The 19057-nt window shown below is 32.7% G+C and overlaps 1 protein-coding gene across 1 annotated transcript; it reads right to left on the bottom strand.

Annotated features, from left to right (window-relative positions):
• Nucleotides 1–830: 830 nt before the first annotated feature.
• On the bottom strand, nt 831–18419 carry LOC127728712 (metallophosphoesterase domain-containing protein 1-like). Its single transcript, XM_052236349.1, has 6 exons — nt 18324–18419; nt 16236–16672; nt 10962–11187; nt 8245–8360; nt 5058–5168; nt 831–3868 (listed from the first exon to the last, which is right to left on the bottom strand). The coding sequence occupies exons 2-6, from the start codon at nt 16651–16653 to the stop codon at nt 3600–3602; spliced, it is 1140 nt and encodes a 379-aa protein (XP_052092309.1). The 5' UTR covers nt 16654–16672; nt 18324–18419; the 3' UTR covers nt 831–3599.
• Nucleotides 18420–19057: the final 638 nt, after the last annotated feature.

Consider the following 19057-nt stretch of genomic DNA (forward strand, 5'->3'; position numbering starts at 1 on the left):
TGCTGAAAACGTAATTAAATAATGCAATCAGTCGTCTATCTTGATCAAGAGTTCTTCTGTCAGGTGTGTCGATCTACCTATACAAGTGATTAGTGATCTTTAACCGGATATCCCTCAGGCTTGAAAACTATAATCAGGAGTACCCTTTGGATTATAATACAAAAAGCCTAAGTGTTAGTTGACTATAATTGCTAACAAAAATGGCGGCGGCTAGAAAAACGAAAACAAATTTTGACAATGGCGGGGATCTTTTGACGGTGGGGGAAGATAATTTAGCGATGGCGGGCCGCCATCATAAAACAGGTCATGGAGATCCCTGAGAGTATTAACGAAGTGAGCTTTTTCGTAAATAATAAACATATTTTGTCGTTTTGTCGAATATTCTGCATGCTGCATTTTGAATTAAGGAATACATGTCTCTTATGCAAAGCTCTGGTTTCTTGTCCAGTTTTGGCTATAATTTGTGTCCTTTTTTATCTAAGCTCTTCATTTGTTTATCAAGTTTTGGATTTCAAATGTATTGCCTCGAGCATCACTGAAGAGACATTTATTGTCGAAATGTGCATCTGGTACAGAGAAATTGGTACTGTTAATATTATTAGGTTCTATAATCAATTCATGGGTGGAATTTAACAACATTTTATATTTAGTTGTCAATTGTGTTGACCTCAAGATATCACATAGATCCGTGTTATCAAGACCAGTTATTTTGCATGATTACCCTAGCAATGAGACGTTTTTGGCATACAAAACTTGAATACCAGGGCAGGTCTTCCTTCATTGTTTTACCAATGATTTTAGACTGAGATAAATGAGATAAAACAAGTCCATTGTCATTTCCAGTTCTTTAATTATCCACATTCTATTATAGTGAACTAAAGAAGTCAGTAATAATTCTTTGTCAAGTTAAAATATTTAAAAATAAAATGCTTCGCTGAGCGCAGCCTGATACGACCGTAGTGGTCGAACCCTGAACAGTTGAGGCAAATTTGGACACAATATTCAAGCTTGATACTATCTGAAGTTGGATTGTGATCAAATTTTTTACATAATATAGGTTTCTGACACAAAATAAATGTGGTCAAAGATCTTACAAATCTAATACGCAGTACTGTGCAATTGAAGATTTCTTCTTGAAACTTTTCGAAAATTTGAAATTTTCAAAATTTTGAAAACAAAATATGAACCCTTTTAAAAAAAATTGGAAACCCCCCTTCCCCCCAAACTTTTTGAATCCCCCTTTTAGCATTAACCATCAAACTCAATTGCAGTCTTTCCTTTGTAGTATGGAAACTTGTAGTACAATTTTAGAGAGATCCATACACTTAATCACAAGTTACTGTCTGGAAACTAGAAAAATGTTTTTTAACCATAAAAGCCCATTTAAATTCATCATAAAAGTATTAAAATAGAAAATGACATCAAAGTCATGGCTAAAATTAAAAAAACCTTCATCAGCAACTTTTAATGGTAATATCTACAAATGAAACTCCTTCATCAGCATTTAAAAGTAACTTCTTAAAATAAATTGACAGCTAGGACTTTGCAACCATAAAAACCCATTTAAATACATCATAAAAGTATTAAAATAGAAAATAACATCATAATCATGCCTAAAATTAAAACACTTTCATCAGCAACATTAAATAGTAATATCTAAAAATAAAATTCCTTCACATACATAATCATGGCTATAATTAAATTACCTTTATTAAACATTTTTAAAATAGTAACTTCTAAAAATAAATTGACAGCTAATCACCTAAAGACAATACATTTCTTTATAAATAATTTACAAGCAGTGTAAGGGAGGTAATTTGACAATATGTGTTTGAATTACCTCCCTTACACTGCTTAAAAATTATGTTTTGTACTTAAGTAATTGTCCATTAACCTGGAAACCATTGTTTTCCCCCTTTTTTGCCCCTAATTCCTAAACACTTTGAGCCATAACCCCCCAAAGCAAATTCTTACCATCCCTTCGTGATATGGTAACTTGTGATATAATTTCAGAGATCCATACACCATTTCACAAGTTATTGTCTGGAAACTAGAAAAATGCTTATTTGGGACCCATTTTGGCCCTAATTCCTGAACTGTTAGGACCATAACCCCCGAAATCAATCACAACCTTACTTTTGTGGTCATAAACCTTATGATAAAATTTTAAAGAAATCCATACACTTAAACAAAAGTTATTGTCCGGAAACCAATGTGTCTTCGGACGACGACGACGACGACGTGATACCAATATACGACCGCAATAACTAAAAGGTGTCGCAAATAAATGTTACAGATAAAATACTATCGTTTACAATATTAAAATAAAGGTATAAAAACACAATTTTCAACAAATCTCTCACACATACACATTATCATAATATATATTCATGCCATTAACCCGAGTATTGTTTTAGAAGCATATCGTTAGAAATAAAATTAAAAAAACACACACATTCTAACGCTGTACTGAAAATACAAATTAAAAGACTAAATACAATTTAACTGACAATGGTATACATACGGTTGATTGTTCGGCATATAAATTAAAATATCATCATGCTTTTTTACAGATAAGTAAGAGATACTAATGTTGAATAAACAAGCATTCTGAGAGTATTGTATGGCAATACATAGTCCCTTACCGGTTAAAAATTCATTGTAATGGAACGAAATTCTAACTTGATCTATATCTTGTCATGGTGTATTTAACCACATAAAAATATCAAGTCAATATCTTCAATCACAACTGTTGAAAACTGATTATTTAAGTGACTTTTTTATGTCCAAAGACCATAACTCTGCACAAAAACATCAGACCGGAACAAAATTCGAACTTGATCTGTAACTTGTCATGATAAAACTATATACTAATTATCAAATCAATATCTTCAAGAATGACAAAATTAAAGTGGAAAACTGATTATTTTAGTGAATTTACACTTGGCCTGGGCGATGATATTCATTAATTTTATCCCTCACTAACACTCAGGATAAATTTGGATATCATGGCTGAGGCCATGTTTAAATTTCCAACAAATCTATGGCTTCCATGAATTATTTCTGAAATGAAATATATCCTTTATCAAAAATGGATTATTATCTAAATAAAAGAGTTCACTTCATCCCAAAAAAATTTTAATATATAGCATTCAGAAAACTAGTTTATACAGAATCAATAACAAACAAACCTACCACTTAATACTTCAAACAATTAACTAAAGAAAAGGGAACAAATCCGAAATGTCATTTATAATTAACATGATTAATAAAAATATCTTTTTAAAAAATGAGTTATTTCCCTTTGAACAGAAATCTAGTAATTAACAAGTATTTTCTCAAAATTTTAATTCTAGGGAAAGGGCTTTAACTGAACAAGGAGAAAAGCTAAAATCTTGAAAATTGAACTTGACCTGTAACTTGTCATGATAAAACAATACACCAAATATCAAATCAATATCTTCAAGCATGAAGAAAAAAGGTCTGGAAAACTGATTTGCCGGACTGACAGATGGACAGACAGACGGGCGGAGTGCAAACCTAAAGTCCCCTTCGACTTCGTCGGTAGGGGACTAATAATTTAATATAAACTGTTTGTTTTACTCAGCTTTAGTTTTAGTCAATTTCAACTGTTGTAAGGTCAATAGTTTGTTGTCTATGTCTTTTTTGCTGATGCCCATGACTGTTTTACTAGAAGATTCCTCTTTGGAATAAGACACAACTTCAACACTTCCTAGTAATCTATCTTTTGACTGTCCAGGTGGCAAGGGGACATCAAATATTATTGGTGGATTACTCAGTTTATATCCTTTTGTACAAGAGGATGCATTGATAAACAATGTTTCCCCATCTGTTGTTACCCCATAACCTTAAAAGTAAAAACATATCAATGAAGTTCTTCGTTTGTGTTTGTGTTGACATTACAACGATAAGTGATTTCATAGATTTATATAGAGACAAAATAGAGATTCCCTGCACATTACCCATGAATGTGTTCTTTTGAAAATAATAATCCGGACTATAATTTTTACTGTATCAATCTATCAACACTTACAAGTCGATCCAATTTCATCAAAACAAAACTATCCATCTATAAATCAATAACATTTGTTGTGTTATCGGCAATAAAACCGAAAACGTGTGTTGCATTGTGTTATTTTAAATCTCAAGTCTTGCTAATCGTGCTTCCAGCTTATGATTTATATGAAGGTTTACACAAAATGATGCTTTATTTTTATAAGTTTCTGTTGATATGCCAAAATACGATACTTAGATATAAGAAGATGTGGTATGAGTGCCAATGAGACAACTCTCCATCCAAGTCAAAATTTATAAAAGTAAACCATTATAGGTCAAAGTACGGTCTTCAACACGGAGCCTTGGCTCACACCGAACAGTAAGCTATAAAGGGCCCCCCAAAATTACTAGTGTAAAACCATTCAAACGGGAAAACCAACGGTCTAATCTATATAAAAAACGAGAAACGAGAAACACTTATGAACCACATCAACAAACGACAACTACTGAACATCAGATTCCTGACTTAGGACTGGTGCAAACAAATGCAGCGGGTTTAAACGTTTTAATGGTACCAAACCTTCACCCTTTTTCTGAAACAATAGTGTAACATCACAACATAGAAAGACACACTATAAAATATCAACTGAAATAGCTTAACTCAATCAAAGGACATATTAACACCATTGAACATACACTGAACAAATAAATTTGACCTATGATACAATGTAAATACAAAATAAATAAACTAAGGGAAGAATAATAAAAGTAACATGTTATATCGGTATGAAATGTTAAACAATTAAAGAAAAACAATCTGCTCGAACAAAAATATCAGCCGTTTGAAATAACTTTAAACACAGGTAAATGAAAATAATTTTGTTGTTAGGTATACGTATACAGTTCCAATAGAGAAAGGAAATATTTTTACAAAATAAATAATTTTGATGTTCATAGTACGAAGTGAACTTGCATGTTCTGATGTTTCTGTTGTATTTTATTTTTTGGAAATATTATCTTTAATTGTGAGAATGACTTACCCTCATGTATGTGACCAAATAAGTGATAATTTGGTTTAACACGTTTCTGTACTGTGTTTAAAAGTTCAACACAACCAACATTTATTCCAGCTTTGGTTAAATCACCGTGACCTGAGGAGTAAAGATTTACATTGAATATTAGTAAGGACCATCTTGAGCAGCTATTTACTTTATGGAGTTTAAATTGATTCTAGATATCCCTATCATTTGTTTTTGAAACGTTTGGTTGCCATTTTGGTAGGCACCGACCATTCATTTTTTTTTATAATTTTCACGAAAACAGCAAAACAACCTGCAAAAAGTCATTTAATTAAACATAATATAAATAAAAAAATTATAAATAAATCAATAATGTCTCCTTTTTTTTTTTACTTGACAAATATTAAAAGGTATGTGTGTCACAATATTGAAAATAATTGTATTGTCCCTAGGCTGTTTTATTACACATTTTAATTTGATTAATAGCGGTTTGTTTTTTACAGTGGATAATTTTTATTTCCTATAATCCTTTTGTGTACACTGATTCTCACATTTAGACTATTAGGGAAACATTTGACTTGTGTATGTCAACTAAATAATATTAGAACTCAAGAATAAATTACAGACTTGTGTATCAAAAAAGTATGTTCCTGTAAATCCTGATATATTGATATTTGTAAAATAAATATTAATTTACAATTTATATTAACATAATTTGTTATCATTAACACCATTAAAGGACATGTAATTGAAATGTTATTCAAAAGTAATTTAGCATTACATGCTTTTATCATTGTAATTAATTAAATTACCATTACATGTAATTAAAAAAATGCTCAATTACACATTACATTCAATTACATGGAAAATTGTAATGCATTTCACTTAATTACCATTACATTTTCAATTACCCCATCCCTGCTTGTCATGATGACGATTTTTGCATTTAACACTTTTAACCAAGCTCCTACAGTTTTTGAAATAATGACAAAGGGTAATAACTTCAAAGCATTTAGACAGATTTTACGAAAACTTTTAGGGTTGATAGAAATTGTGCTGATCATTTTTACCCTATCAGTTTTTATCTAATTGCTATATTGTTAGAGATATAAACTAAAACTGTAGTTGACCCTTGGGCTCTATTTTTAGACAGGGCGGCCATGCTGGTTGATCAACCTGGGCAAAAATCACAAACTTTATAGTTGACTTCATATAATAGTAGATGAAGAAGACAAACTTTAGTTTCAAGCCATTGAACAGTTTCGGAGTAGAAATTGTTTTAAGAAAAAGTTCACGGTCGACGGACGCAAAGTGATGACAAAAGCTCATCGGGCCAGATGAGCTAAAAATGGTTTGTTTCAATAAAGATTAGACGGGAAAAATACTATTAATTGAACATTGTGGTTATAAAAAAAATCCTCTATGTTATTGAAAAAAATGTTGAGAAGAAATGTTAGTACCGAGAAACAAGATCTATGCCAAAACTTAAGATAAATGATTGGTGTCTAAGTCAACAGCATCGTTGAACCATACGCTTTGATGCTGATCAAGGGCGCTGTGGATTTATTAGAGAAAATTAAAATTAACTTGCAACACCTTAAACTAGCATGAGAGTAAAAGAGGCCTTTTACAGCCGACTATACGGTATGGGTTTTTCTCATTGTTGAAAGCAGTATGGTTGCCTATAATTGCTTACATCCTCTCCATTTGAACTTTGGTGGATAGTTGTCTCATTGGCAATCATACCTCATCTCCTTTTTTTTATATCCTAAGCCAAGAAAAATGAAGCAATTAATATTGATAAGGGGACGACCATTTGATAATTTGATATAATGGGAGGACAAAAAGGGGTGATAGGGTGTAGGAGGATTTTTTGCAGATAGATTATTCAATTTCATTTGTTGCATCGCATGCTTATTTACCGCCCACCCCCCAACCCCGGAATTCAAATGGTCGTTCCTTAATGGATACGTATTCCACTAGTAGTGGTAGATTGTTTACAATTTCGGAGCACCTCACATAATACCTTGTTTTGGTTGGGTTTGAACCTTTCTGTTCCGATTGTCGTTTATTCTTTTTCATTTTGGTCATATCGTGGTCTATCCTTCTTCGACTCTAAACATCGTTATCTTAAAATTAGATCAAAGCAATGAAAGAATGGACGATGTTGATATCAAGTCGAAGAAAGTTCTATCAACTATGATCCGAAGTATGTCGACGAAAATAATGTGAACGTAGGAGAAGGACAATGTTAATACGTTGTTTAATCGAAATTGTCAATATCGTCAACAATTCTAACGATGCGAAGACAAAGAAGACATGGAATGATTTTATATGGTTTGTGCGGAGAGAATGAGATAAAAGAAAAATAGGGCATACAAAAGAGACCAAAAGCATATAAACAGAACTCATACTGACAAAAAAAGGACGAAAAACAGAGATATACCACAAACACTGTCTACAAAACACTACATAAATAAAACTGGGAAATAGGAACTCAGGTGCTCAGAAAGGGAAAACATATCAAGCCAAAAGTACCCGTCGTGTTGCTTATGGCAAGTACCTATGGTAAGAAAAGGAACGACAATAAAAATACTATGTAGAAACTTTTTCAACATTACTTTGTCGACTACTGAAACGACTTTAGTAAGATAATTAAAATAGCTGTATAAGAAATAGACACAATATTTTGACGATATCGTAATTACATATAGACAGGTCATAAAGAATGAATCTTATATATTGATTGGTGATTGCATAACGCCACTTTAGAACATAATGACTAGATTGTAGCACGTAGAACCTGATGAACAACATATACTCGTACGCCATATATCCAAAGTCAGTGATGCATCAAAGAGGTAACAACTTATCACAGATATCAGGCTTATAATTTGGTTCGCCAGTCGCGCGTTTTGTCTGCATAAGACACACCAGTGGCGCTCAAATTTAACCAGATGGAATGCCAAATCAATTACGAAGTTTAAGAGCATTAAAAACCGAAAATTCGATAAAGGTTGTGCCAAATACGACTGTCAGCTTTACTCACTAAAATTCATCAGATTGTTAATTGATATTATTATCTTATCAAATCCAATAATTTATATTTAATAGTTGTTAACCTAATAATTTTTAAATACACTACCTAACTTCGAAGTACGAAATGGTACCTTGAAGAAAAATGGTGTGTTCCTAATATAAAACTCACCAACAGGTGGTCCATGTGTAATGAGAATATCAACATTTTCCGGTATCCAATTCCACTTCTGCAATATTTTTTCCCCACGGATAACATTGAACGCCCAACTACAATATCGGGGTTGCCTAAAACATTTAAAAAATAACAATAAATCAATGCAACTAGAACAAAATGCTCCGCAGGCGCAGCTTGATACGACCGTAGAGGTCGAACCCTGGACAGTTGGGACAAGTATTGACACAACATTTAAACTTGATACATCTCTGAATTTGGATTGTGATTAAATATTTGACACAGCATAGGTTTCTGACACAGAATGAATGTGGTCTAAGAACTTAAAAATTGAAAAATTGGACATTTACTTATAATGGTCCAATATCCGAAAATCAAAATACATGGTTACATTCGGAATATCAAAGAAACCTCAAGAATTCAATATTTGAAGAAAACAAATTTACTTCAATTTTGGACCCTTTGAACCTTAATGTGAACCAATTTGAAAACCGGGCCCTAAAATCAAAAATCTAAATACACGTTTAGATTCAGAATATCAAAGAACCCCAAGAATTCAATGATTGATGAAATCAAACAAAGTTTAATTGTGGACCCTTTGGACCTCAATGTGTCCAATTTCAAAACGGGGCCCAAAATCTATATAGATTCACCATATAAAAAAACCCCAAGAATTCAAGACTTTGAATTAAACCCCATTGAAAATGGTAAAAAAATAATGAATTTATACAGAGTATTAAAAAAGTATTGGTTTAGGCCCCTGTTTCCTAAATGGTTAGAGCCATAACCACCCAAATCAATCCCAATCCTCCTTTTTTGCTATGGAACCTTGTGGTACAATGTCATAGAGACTTATACTAATGTTATTGTCCGGAAACCAGAACATCCTTGTTTTTGGTCCCTTTTTGGACCCTAATTCCTAAACGGTTTGGGCCATAACCACCATAATCAATCCCAACCTTCCTTTTGAGGTATGAAACCTTGTGGTACAATTCCATAGAGATCCATACACTTATACTAAAGTTATTGTCTGGAAAGCAAATGTCTTCTGACGACGACAACGTCATCCTATTACACGGCCGCAAACATTTTGCAGTCGTATAAAAAGTATACACAGTGACATAAAAAGAGAAAATTGAATTGGAAAATTTTATTACAAGAGACAAAATATATTAAGGACTCCGAACAAGCTATCTGATATCTGTTATCATTCACACTGCTGGAACACAGGTTGAAATAAAGTGTTTAAACCGTAAGTCGCTACACGCTACACGCAGTTTTAAATATGAATTTATATCAATTTCCCAATTTTATTTATAGTCAATAAGTCTTGTGTTTTTTGGTAAAGCGGGTATCTTCGAGTTTTTCTTTAATCAAAATGTAAGCATGTGAAAAAGGATCAATGAAAGGAAAGTTTCCTACAATGTGCATATAATATAAATCACTGTCTTTATAAACAAAAGTAAACATAGTAAACAAAGAATTTATAACAAAAAAAAATAACATTCTAACAAGATATTACAATAAAGTAGACGTCTTTAAAGTTGACGGATTTCTGTAACAAAAGACGAAGAGATGAAACCGAAATAGTTTTATATATACCTGTAGTAAGACATGTTAGCTATATATAGTATCAACTGATTTTTAGAGAATTGATTACAGCTAATGAGGTTTCTTCAGATCAAAGGATGTTAAATGAAACCAATCCGAATGGATGTGGGTTTTTAATCCATCAGAGTTCTTTTAATTTCTTGACTTTTAAACTGTTTTTATAGATAATTTCCAGGAGTGCCTTGAATTGATCAATTGATTACTAAAGCAGATCGGGTGCAAGTACAAAATCAGCAATATTAAAATGACCTAGTTTGGTACACTTTATATGTCTTCAACAAACGTCCGATAGGCATAACAGCAACTACATTATATAAAACAGATTTTTAGTATTGTAGATATTTTCTGATGGTTATAATTTATTTTTTTCTGATATGACTAATTCCATTGCAAGACACATATAATGTCACACTATTACCATTAGCTAACAACTGCATGAAAGATATATTAGATGCCACACAATTACCTTAAGCTATCAGCTGCATGAAAGACGGACATGATGCCACACAGACACATTTATCCATTAACTGCATGAGAGATACATACGATGCCACAGATTTACCTTTATCCATCAACTTCATGAAAGCAAATATGATGTCACACAGTTACCAGTATCCATCAACTACATGAAAGACACATTTGATGACACAGTTACCGTAAACCATCAACTGGATGAAAAGACACATATGATACCACACAGTTATCTTTGTCCATCAACTGCATGAAAGACACATTTGATGCCACAGTTATCTTAATCCATCAACTCCATACAAGACCCATATGATGCCACATAGTTACTTTTAGCCATCAACTGCATGAAAGACACATAAGATGCCACATCGTTACCTTTATCCATCAACTGCATGAAAAAAACACATGCCATATAGTTACCGTAAGTCATCTAGTCCATGAAAGACAGAATCGATGCTACACAGTTGCGTAGCCACCAACTGCATGGAAGACACATTTATGTCATGTCACACAGTTACCGTTAGCCATCAACTGCCCGAATTAGCCACCAACTGCATGAAAGACACATGTGATGCCACATAGTTAATAGTAAATAGTGCAATCTAAATTTACAGTTTCATGAAAATATTTACCAAGGAGATCCATAGATATTTATTCCGCAAACAGTAACCATTGAATCTTGTAAATAAATAGCGTTAGTCACAATTTCTCTAACAGATTTCAATCCTTTGGATCTGAGATAACTTTTTACTTCACCAACACTCTCTCCAAAACAGTTAGCTTTGGTAAACAGACTTTCGTCAAAAGACAACTCATGATTTCCTGCGATTACAATCTTCTTTTTATGAGACAGTTTACCTGAAATTTATAACATCAGTTAGGCACACGGCCATGGGTAGTAAAGCGAGGATCCAGGAAATTCATTTCTATGGAGTATAACAATTACTTATTTACATTACTTTCACTCAGAATCTTGTGTTCAAAACTAATCTATTGTCATATTATTTAAAACTGATAAACATTTTGTTTAAAGCTTCTACCAGAATACCCGGTATATTCGAATGTTATTTTGCAGGATGACGACACACTGAGTTCATCCTTTGCCAAACCAGCAAGCATGTCTGGTAAGTTTAACATGTTCATAGTAGATGCGGGTATACGTCATAGCATCACACATATGATTTTTTAACCTTTACAAATGTATTTGCCTTTTCTTTCTTTAATACTTTAACCTACCATGTCCACTAATTCTGCTTACTATCATCATGCAAAAAGGCAACACTACATAGTGCTTCATATATGTGTGTTTATTTAACTTAATGCATGCTTTTGTGTATGATTATGTATTGTATGTCGGTTAAAAGCTCGTTACAGCTGATGCTTTTTTCTTGTTTTGTAAATCATGTCATCTCCATTAATAAAAGTTATTTATTAAATCAATGAGCACATGACAACTATCCAGGACACACAAAGCCGAAAGACATCCAAGGGTCAAAATACAGTCTTCAAATTCAGTGTAGAGATTTACTCAGAGCATTCTACAATATCGTTTCTTCCTGTACCTTTTTGTGGTGATGCTGTATAAACATAATTATTCTGAACTTTTATTAGTGGCCAATATCACATCATAGGGCTGCAATCAGCTACTGAAATTTAACATGCTGTTATCATAACAGCATGTTAAATTTCAGTAGCTGAGACCATTCTGTGATGTATTATGCATCGGTGTTGTGCTTGTGTGGCAATATAGAGGAAACAAGAGGTGATGGTAATAACCAGTGTACATGTATATAGATACAGGAGGACTCCAGCCTTCAATCTATCCAATTAATCTCCTCAATAGAAAACTAAGTTCTCTTTTTACAATATTCTGTTATATAATGCAAATGAAATGCATTTATCAAAATAACTATAAACTTTAATAAAACTCTAGCCATCAATTTTGAAATAGTGAAAGAATGCTGGACTGTCTATAAAAAAATATTGTGTTTTAGATATTAATTTGACACATCATGGTCAACTATGTTTTCCCTGTTCAAAAGGTGGATTAATGACTTATACTTGATTGAAATTCTGATAGATAATACTTGTAATTTTGAATACATTTTTACTAATAATTTAACGTCTAAAGAAAATCATAGACAGTCCCTGTTTTACCAAATTGATTTTTAAAAAATATGTAAAAGGTCAATCATATTGTCACATGTGTAAATTTTGAAATAGTGACAGAATGTTCAACTGTCTATATCATAAATATTGTGATAAGATATTCATTTGACACATCATGATCAAATTGTTTTTTCTGTTCAAAAGGTGGATTAATTACTTATAACTCAGCATATACCCCCACGACACTTACCAAAGAGGAAATCCTGGATAATTATAGTCTGTTCTATGTTCCTTTGGAATTTCAACCAAAGATGAAGAACTGGATCTTCCATCACTGTATTGGATACATAAACTACATAAGTATCCTTACAATCAACGTTATATTGCTGGGTCTTCCAAGTGCTCCACGAAACCTCTTTCTAAATTATTAACATCAATTTTATCAGCAAGCAAAGCCGGGCTTCAAAATTATTGTGAAACTACCTATTCTAGAGGAGGCGTGAATCAGATGTGGATATTGAAAAATTCCAAAGTTCTATAAGAGTACATACAATCTAAGACTCTTTCATCTTGCAATAGTATTAAAACATTTGACTTTTCTACACTTTACACAAGTATTCCCCATTCCAAAATAAAGACAAATTGAAAGAGTTGGTCCTGCTTTGTTTTATAGAAAAGAATGGCCAACGTAGATACAAATATCTTGTCTTAGGGAGGGATAAATCGTACTTTGTAAAAAATCACTCTGATTCAAACAAAAAATTCTCTGAAACTGACATTATCAAGATGTTTGATTTCTTGATTGACAACATATTTGTTACGTTTTTAGGACGTGTTTTTCAACAAAAAATCGGCATTCCCATGGGAACCAACTGTGCTCCTCTTCTTGCCGATTTGTTCCTTTATTCATATGAGGCTGACTTCATACAGACACTTCTTAGGAAGAAAGAAAAGAAGTTAGCAGTATTCTTTAACTTTACTTTCCGCTATATAGATGATGTTCTCTCACTAAATATTTCAAAATTTGGTAACTTTGTTGAACACATCTATCCCATCGAACTTGAGATAAAAGATACAACAGATACAGTTACGTCTGCCTCATATCTTGACTTACACCTAGAAATTGACATTGAGGGTCGGTTGAAAACAAAACTTTACGACAAAAGAGATGATTTCAGCTTCCCAATTGTGAACTTTCCATTTCTATGTAGCAACATTCCAGCAGCGCCTGCATACGGAGTATATATCTCCCAGTTGATACGATATTCCAGGGCTTGTAATTCCTATCATGATTTCCTTGATAGAGGGTTGCTGCTCACAAGGAAGCTATTAAACCAATAGTTCCAAGTGGTGATGTTGAAATCATCCCTTCGTAAATTTTACGAACGCCATCACGAGTTGGTTGACCGTTATGGAATATCCGTTTCACAGATGATAGCGGAAATGTTCCAATGTTGTAACTACACCTTTTCACCAAATGTGACCTACCAAATTAGACTTATTACCGGGTTTGTACTAAAATGAGCAACACGACGGGTGCCACATGTGGAGCAGGATCTGCTTACCCTTTCTGAGCACCTGAGATCAATCCCAGTTGTTGGTGGGGTTCGTGTTGCTCGGTCTTTAGTTTTCTATGTTGTGTTTTGTGAACTGTTGTTTGTTTGTTTGTCTTTTTCTTTTTTAGTCATGGCGTTGTCAGTTTATTTTCGACTTATGAGTTTGAATGTCCCTTTGGTATCGTTCGCCTCTCTTTCTATACTTGAATTAAAATCTGACATCTAGTACTAAGTCAATGTAATTTTGTAAATACGTTTTTACTAATAATTTAACATCTAAACAAACCATAGACAGTCCCTGTTTTATCAAATTGGTATTTCCAATATAAAAAAGTCAATCATATTGTCACATGTCTACTTGTAGTTTTGTTATCTTTTAAATCATTATTATAGGGTGTTTTTTTGTACTCATTTTATTGAACGTTTACGTATTTACGTACATTTTAACACTCGACAATAGAGATTAAAAGTAGGATCACTGAGATCTTAAAAATTAGTTAAACCCGTGTTCAAGTGTCTATCCCAAGTCAATACCTTCTTCAGAGGTTGTCTTTTAGTCATATCTTACTGAAAGTGTTTCGACAATTAGGCAATGAATTTGATGTTGATGGTCTATGCTAAACTTGACTAAGTGTTGAAGATCACATGTTTACCTCTAGATGTCTTTTAGTATGTGTGTCCTTGATTTGCTATAAATTGACATATTCCTCATATATCACCCTCAATTCAGCAACTATAAACAAATGTCACATAGGTGCTCTTTATCACATCGATTCTGTAAATGGGTATGACGTTAGACTGAAGTGCATATAATGCTCCTCCTCTTAAAAAATGTTTTAAAAAAGAGAGGCATTTTTAACAGCTGAAAAGCTCAATAAAAGGTTCGATTAAAAATGCGCTCCTTTCACGTTCAAATTTAAAATGCCTAAAAGATTTTTTAATAGTGTACTTTTTATCGAACTTGGAAAATATTGTGTAATTATTTCAAAGGTTTATAAACGTGCATAGAAGGACAGCTGAACCAATGCAGTTATATATTTGATAGAGTTTTGGTTAAGAATTTCTTATTATTATATTTTCTTATTACTGACACAATATTTGCAAAGTTATAAATGTATATGTTCCGGACCATATGAGTATTAGGACCATATGCATGACCATATGCTTATACTCGCATGGTCGGACGTATGGTCGGACCATACAAGTATATACTCTTTTGGTTATTAACGAGCTGGACCTTATGAGGTATTTTTCGATAAAAATTCTAACCTCCTTCACAGGAACACACAGCTCGTTCACTAGACCAAATCGACACAAAGTTCTAACTGAAATCCTTTATCTTTCACACATTGTCTGAATCTTGGCGATCTTATCCTGTAGAATTTTTCGTCCATAAGTGAAACCACAATCGTTAGGGACATGGGCCATTTTTTTCTTTATCCCTGATGTTTAGATTATTTTTTTTTTATTATTATTATACATATAATTTTCTATATATTTTCATTTAATTACAGCAGTTTATACGTGCTGCCCCTCTATTCTTATTTTTCACATAAGAATAAAGGGACAGCACATATAAACTACTCATATTGTAAAATCGTATGAATAGGAGAATGAACACACTTAATAACTAAAAATAACTTGAATCATTAAAAAAAAAATGTACATAAAAAATTTAAACACCAAAATAAAATATAAAAAGAGTGTTCAATGCCCCTAGTGTAAAACAAATAGTTGACTTCTTGTGTTTCGTAAGGAAAAATCGATAACGACCATGTAAAAACTATATGTATGTTATTGATTGGTTGTTGGTTGCTTTACGTCCAGTGACAAACACTTCATGCATGTTCTGGACGAATCTCTTAATGTTAAAGAATCCTTGAAAAAAATCTCTAGGGATCCGCAGGAGGCCAGTTAAATGCAACATATGCCCTATCGTACATATTCTTATTTTCAAGTGGCATTTTAATTTTGACGCCTTTCATCACGTCCAACTTACCTTTTGTGATGAATGTTTATTTGTTTTCGTCCTGAATATACATGAAATGTTTGCCACTGGGCATTAAGCAAGCATCAATGAATCAGAGGCGGATTCAGAGGGTTTTTCAGGGGGCCCCTTATCATAATTTCTGGATCCACCACTGTGAATCATCAACAATTTGCACCTTTTTGGTCTAGTGATCGGCACAGTTCAACTTTTTTTTCAAAGAATACTACTGAATCTCAATTATGCATTCTTACCTAGGGCTTCATTGAACCTTTCTATTTCCAGTGGTCTTCCTTTCATCGTGAAATCTCCTGCGTGCAGTAATATGTCTCCAGGAGGAACATAAAAATTCAACATATCATCTACATGTAGCTTAGAATGTGTATCAGACAAACAAACAAATCGTAAACAATCAGGTTTTACTGGGGAATGAATATTCAATGGGGTTACTGTTTTAAAAGTTTGTCTTTCACTCATTCTTCTCCAAGCTCTGCTTGGCATATCAGTTTCTAAATCCGGAAGAACGTTGACCTGTTTAAAATTATCACTATTTTCGTTATTATCTTTTAGCAGTTCTAATTTGTCATCTGAAAAATCTTTATGATTGTCTATTTCGTTTTCGTTTTTCTTTGATTTTGTTGTCTTAAAGCTAAGTTTGACCTGTTTCTTCATTTTAGTTCTCTAAATTTATCTAAAAATATATAAAGATATATATAAGAATGTGTCGAATGGTAAGCACATGTTGTAAAGTGTTAACCAGTAATTTTTTTCTTGAACTACTTATCTAGTACAATGTATCTATCATGTCTATTAAAAACATAAATGAACGCGAAAATGTGAAAAAAAAATGAAATGGGAGAATAAGTTTTCTAATATCTTTCTGAAATTTATGAAGAAATATGAAAAATTAAATACATATCTCGTAAAAAATCATTTAATGTATACCTCATAAGATATACTTGTATCAGATCTGTCAAAGATAGGGTTAATCAAATCAAATCAAATATTTTATTGTCGTATAAACTTTACAGTTTGTGACCAACATGTATTAACACAATAAACATATATACATACATATCAAACAAACACAATAAAAACAGCATCAAAATTTATAAAAACAAACAAGCTGTTAAGAGTCCACTGCCCTCAGTTCTAATGACTTTTTCAAGAAGGATCCTAACTTATTAGTTTGTAAAGGCGTTGGTGGATTTAGTAAATAATGAATTTTTTCTTCTTCATTTAAATTATTAAAGTTATTATTTTCAGTACATATGTGTTCAAAAAAGGCATTTCTTAGTGTTTTATTATAATCACAATTTAATAGTTAAATAAATACTAACTGAAATCTCTCAATTTAAATACATGTCATTTTGGGGCCCTTTATATTTATAGCTTGCTGTTCGGTGTGAGCCACGGCTCCGTGTTGAAGGCCGTACTTTGACCTATAATTGTTTACTTTTTATACAATTCAATTCAAAGCTTTATTTATAGTCGGCATGTAACAAATAAACATAAGCTCTTTGAGCTTTTATAACCGACAAATACATACATTTACACAATAATCATACACAATACTAATATTAAAACATAAGAGACATAGAACATACATTTCATGCACATTTAGGCAGAACTAATTTAAATACTATATATTTTATACATGCATGAGCACTAAGCTAAAAGCAACATAAAAAATAAAGCACAGCAATCACAAATTATAAAAAGCTAAGCAAATAAACACAAAAAAGCAGCACTATTATGTTTCAAATCTGTAAAATAAAACATAAAAATAAATACTAAGCACATGCATTGCAATCACAGGCGCTTGGGTGTATGATACAGATATTTTTTGGGGATTTTTTTTTTTTTTTGTTGATTAAAATATTGAATTTTCTATATTTATACTACATATCTATCACTAACTGCGCATGTCTCACCTAGTTTCGAGTGTTTTACCAACTCTTGAGACAACCCCCATTTTTACTATCCACACTAAGAAACAAACAAAAAATCCCCAAAAAATATCTGTATCATATACCCAAGCGCCTGTGATTGCAGTTGCCATTCCATGAGTTTATTAGTCTCTTGAATTGGGTAAAAGATGTTTCAGTTCTAAAGTGGTTTGGCAACTCATTCCATAGTTTGGCAGCAGAATACTGAAGGACATAATGGCTTGGATGGAGAGTTGTCTCATTGGCACTCATACCACATCTTCGTATTTATATATTAACTAACAGACTAAAGCAGAGGAAAATACAGTACATTTTGTTATATTTTATGTTTGAGCCTCTACAAATAAAATTACAAATCCTATCGCAACGAAATGAAAAAACGGGCAGCCTTACCTTAATGGTCCTACATAATGGTCCTGGTCATGTCTATTTATATCAAAAAAGATCAAAATTGCGGCGTGACGTTGCTAGTCCACATGCGATATTGTTTGTAAACAAACGGATCTTTAATTTAAAATCGAGATCGGAAGGGAAGATCGAAATACGGATGATGAAGCTCATTGATATGCCTCGGGTATCGATCGACCTCTGTTATGATCTGTTATCAAATCATAGCGTAGAGTTTATTAACTGTCATCGTTTCAATAAAGGGTTCTTAATTGGAATAACAAATACTTTCTTCTTATAATGGATTTTTCTAAGGCCTTTGATAAAGTAAGTCATAGCCTAATTACACACAAACTGGACTCAATATTGCATAAGAGGGAAAACCAATAGGTGGATCAAAAACTTCCTCGCCGACAGGAAACAAGTCGTAGTTGTAGAAGGGGAAAATCTGATACAATCAACGTCGATTCGGGCGTCCCACAAGGATCCACAAGGATCAGTTCTTGGACCCAGTTTGTTCCTTTTCTACATAAACGACATGCCAGAGGGAATCCGATCAAGGGTAAGACTCTTTGCTGATGATAGACCCATGATACAATCATATATCTCGCAATATCATCGGACACAGACAGCGACCACCTTCAGGAAGATCCGAATAAGCTGGCAATTTGGGAAAATAAATGGAAAATGGCATTTCATCCAGATAAATGTAATGTTCTTATCATAACAAGAAAACGTAA

This window comes from Mytilus californianus, unplaced genomic scaffold, assembly GCF_021869535.1.
Source record: "Mytilus californianus isolate M0D057914Y unplaced genomic scaffold, xbMytCali1.0.p SCAF_2, whole genome shotgun sequence".
Lineage (NCBI taxonomy): Eukaryota > Metazoa > Mollusca > Bivalvia > Mytilida > Mytilidae > Mytilus > Mytilus californianus.

Coding starts and splice junctions, on each gene's coding strand:
- LOC127728712 (XM_052236349.1), bottom strand. CDS start 16,653: ATGAAGAAACAGGTCAAACTTAGCTTTAAGACAACAAAATCAAAGAAA. Junction 11,188..16,235: donor AAGGTTCAATGAAGCCCTAG/GTAAGAATGCAT, acceptor TATAAATTTCAG/GTAAACTGTCTCATAAAAAG. Junction 3,869..5,057: donor ATTTGGTCACATACATGAGG/GTAAGTCATTCT, acceptor TTTACTTTTAAG/GTTATGGGGTAACAACAGAT.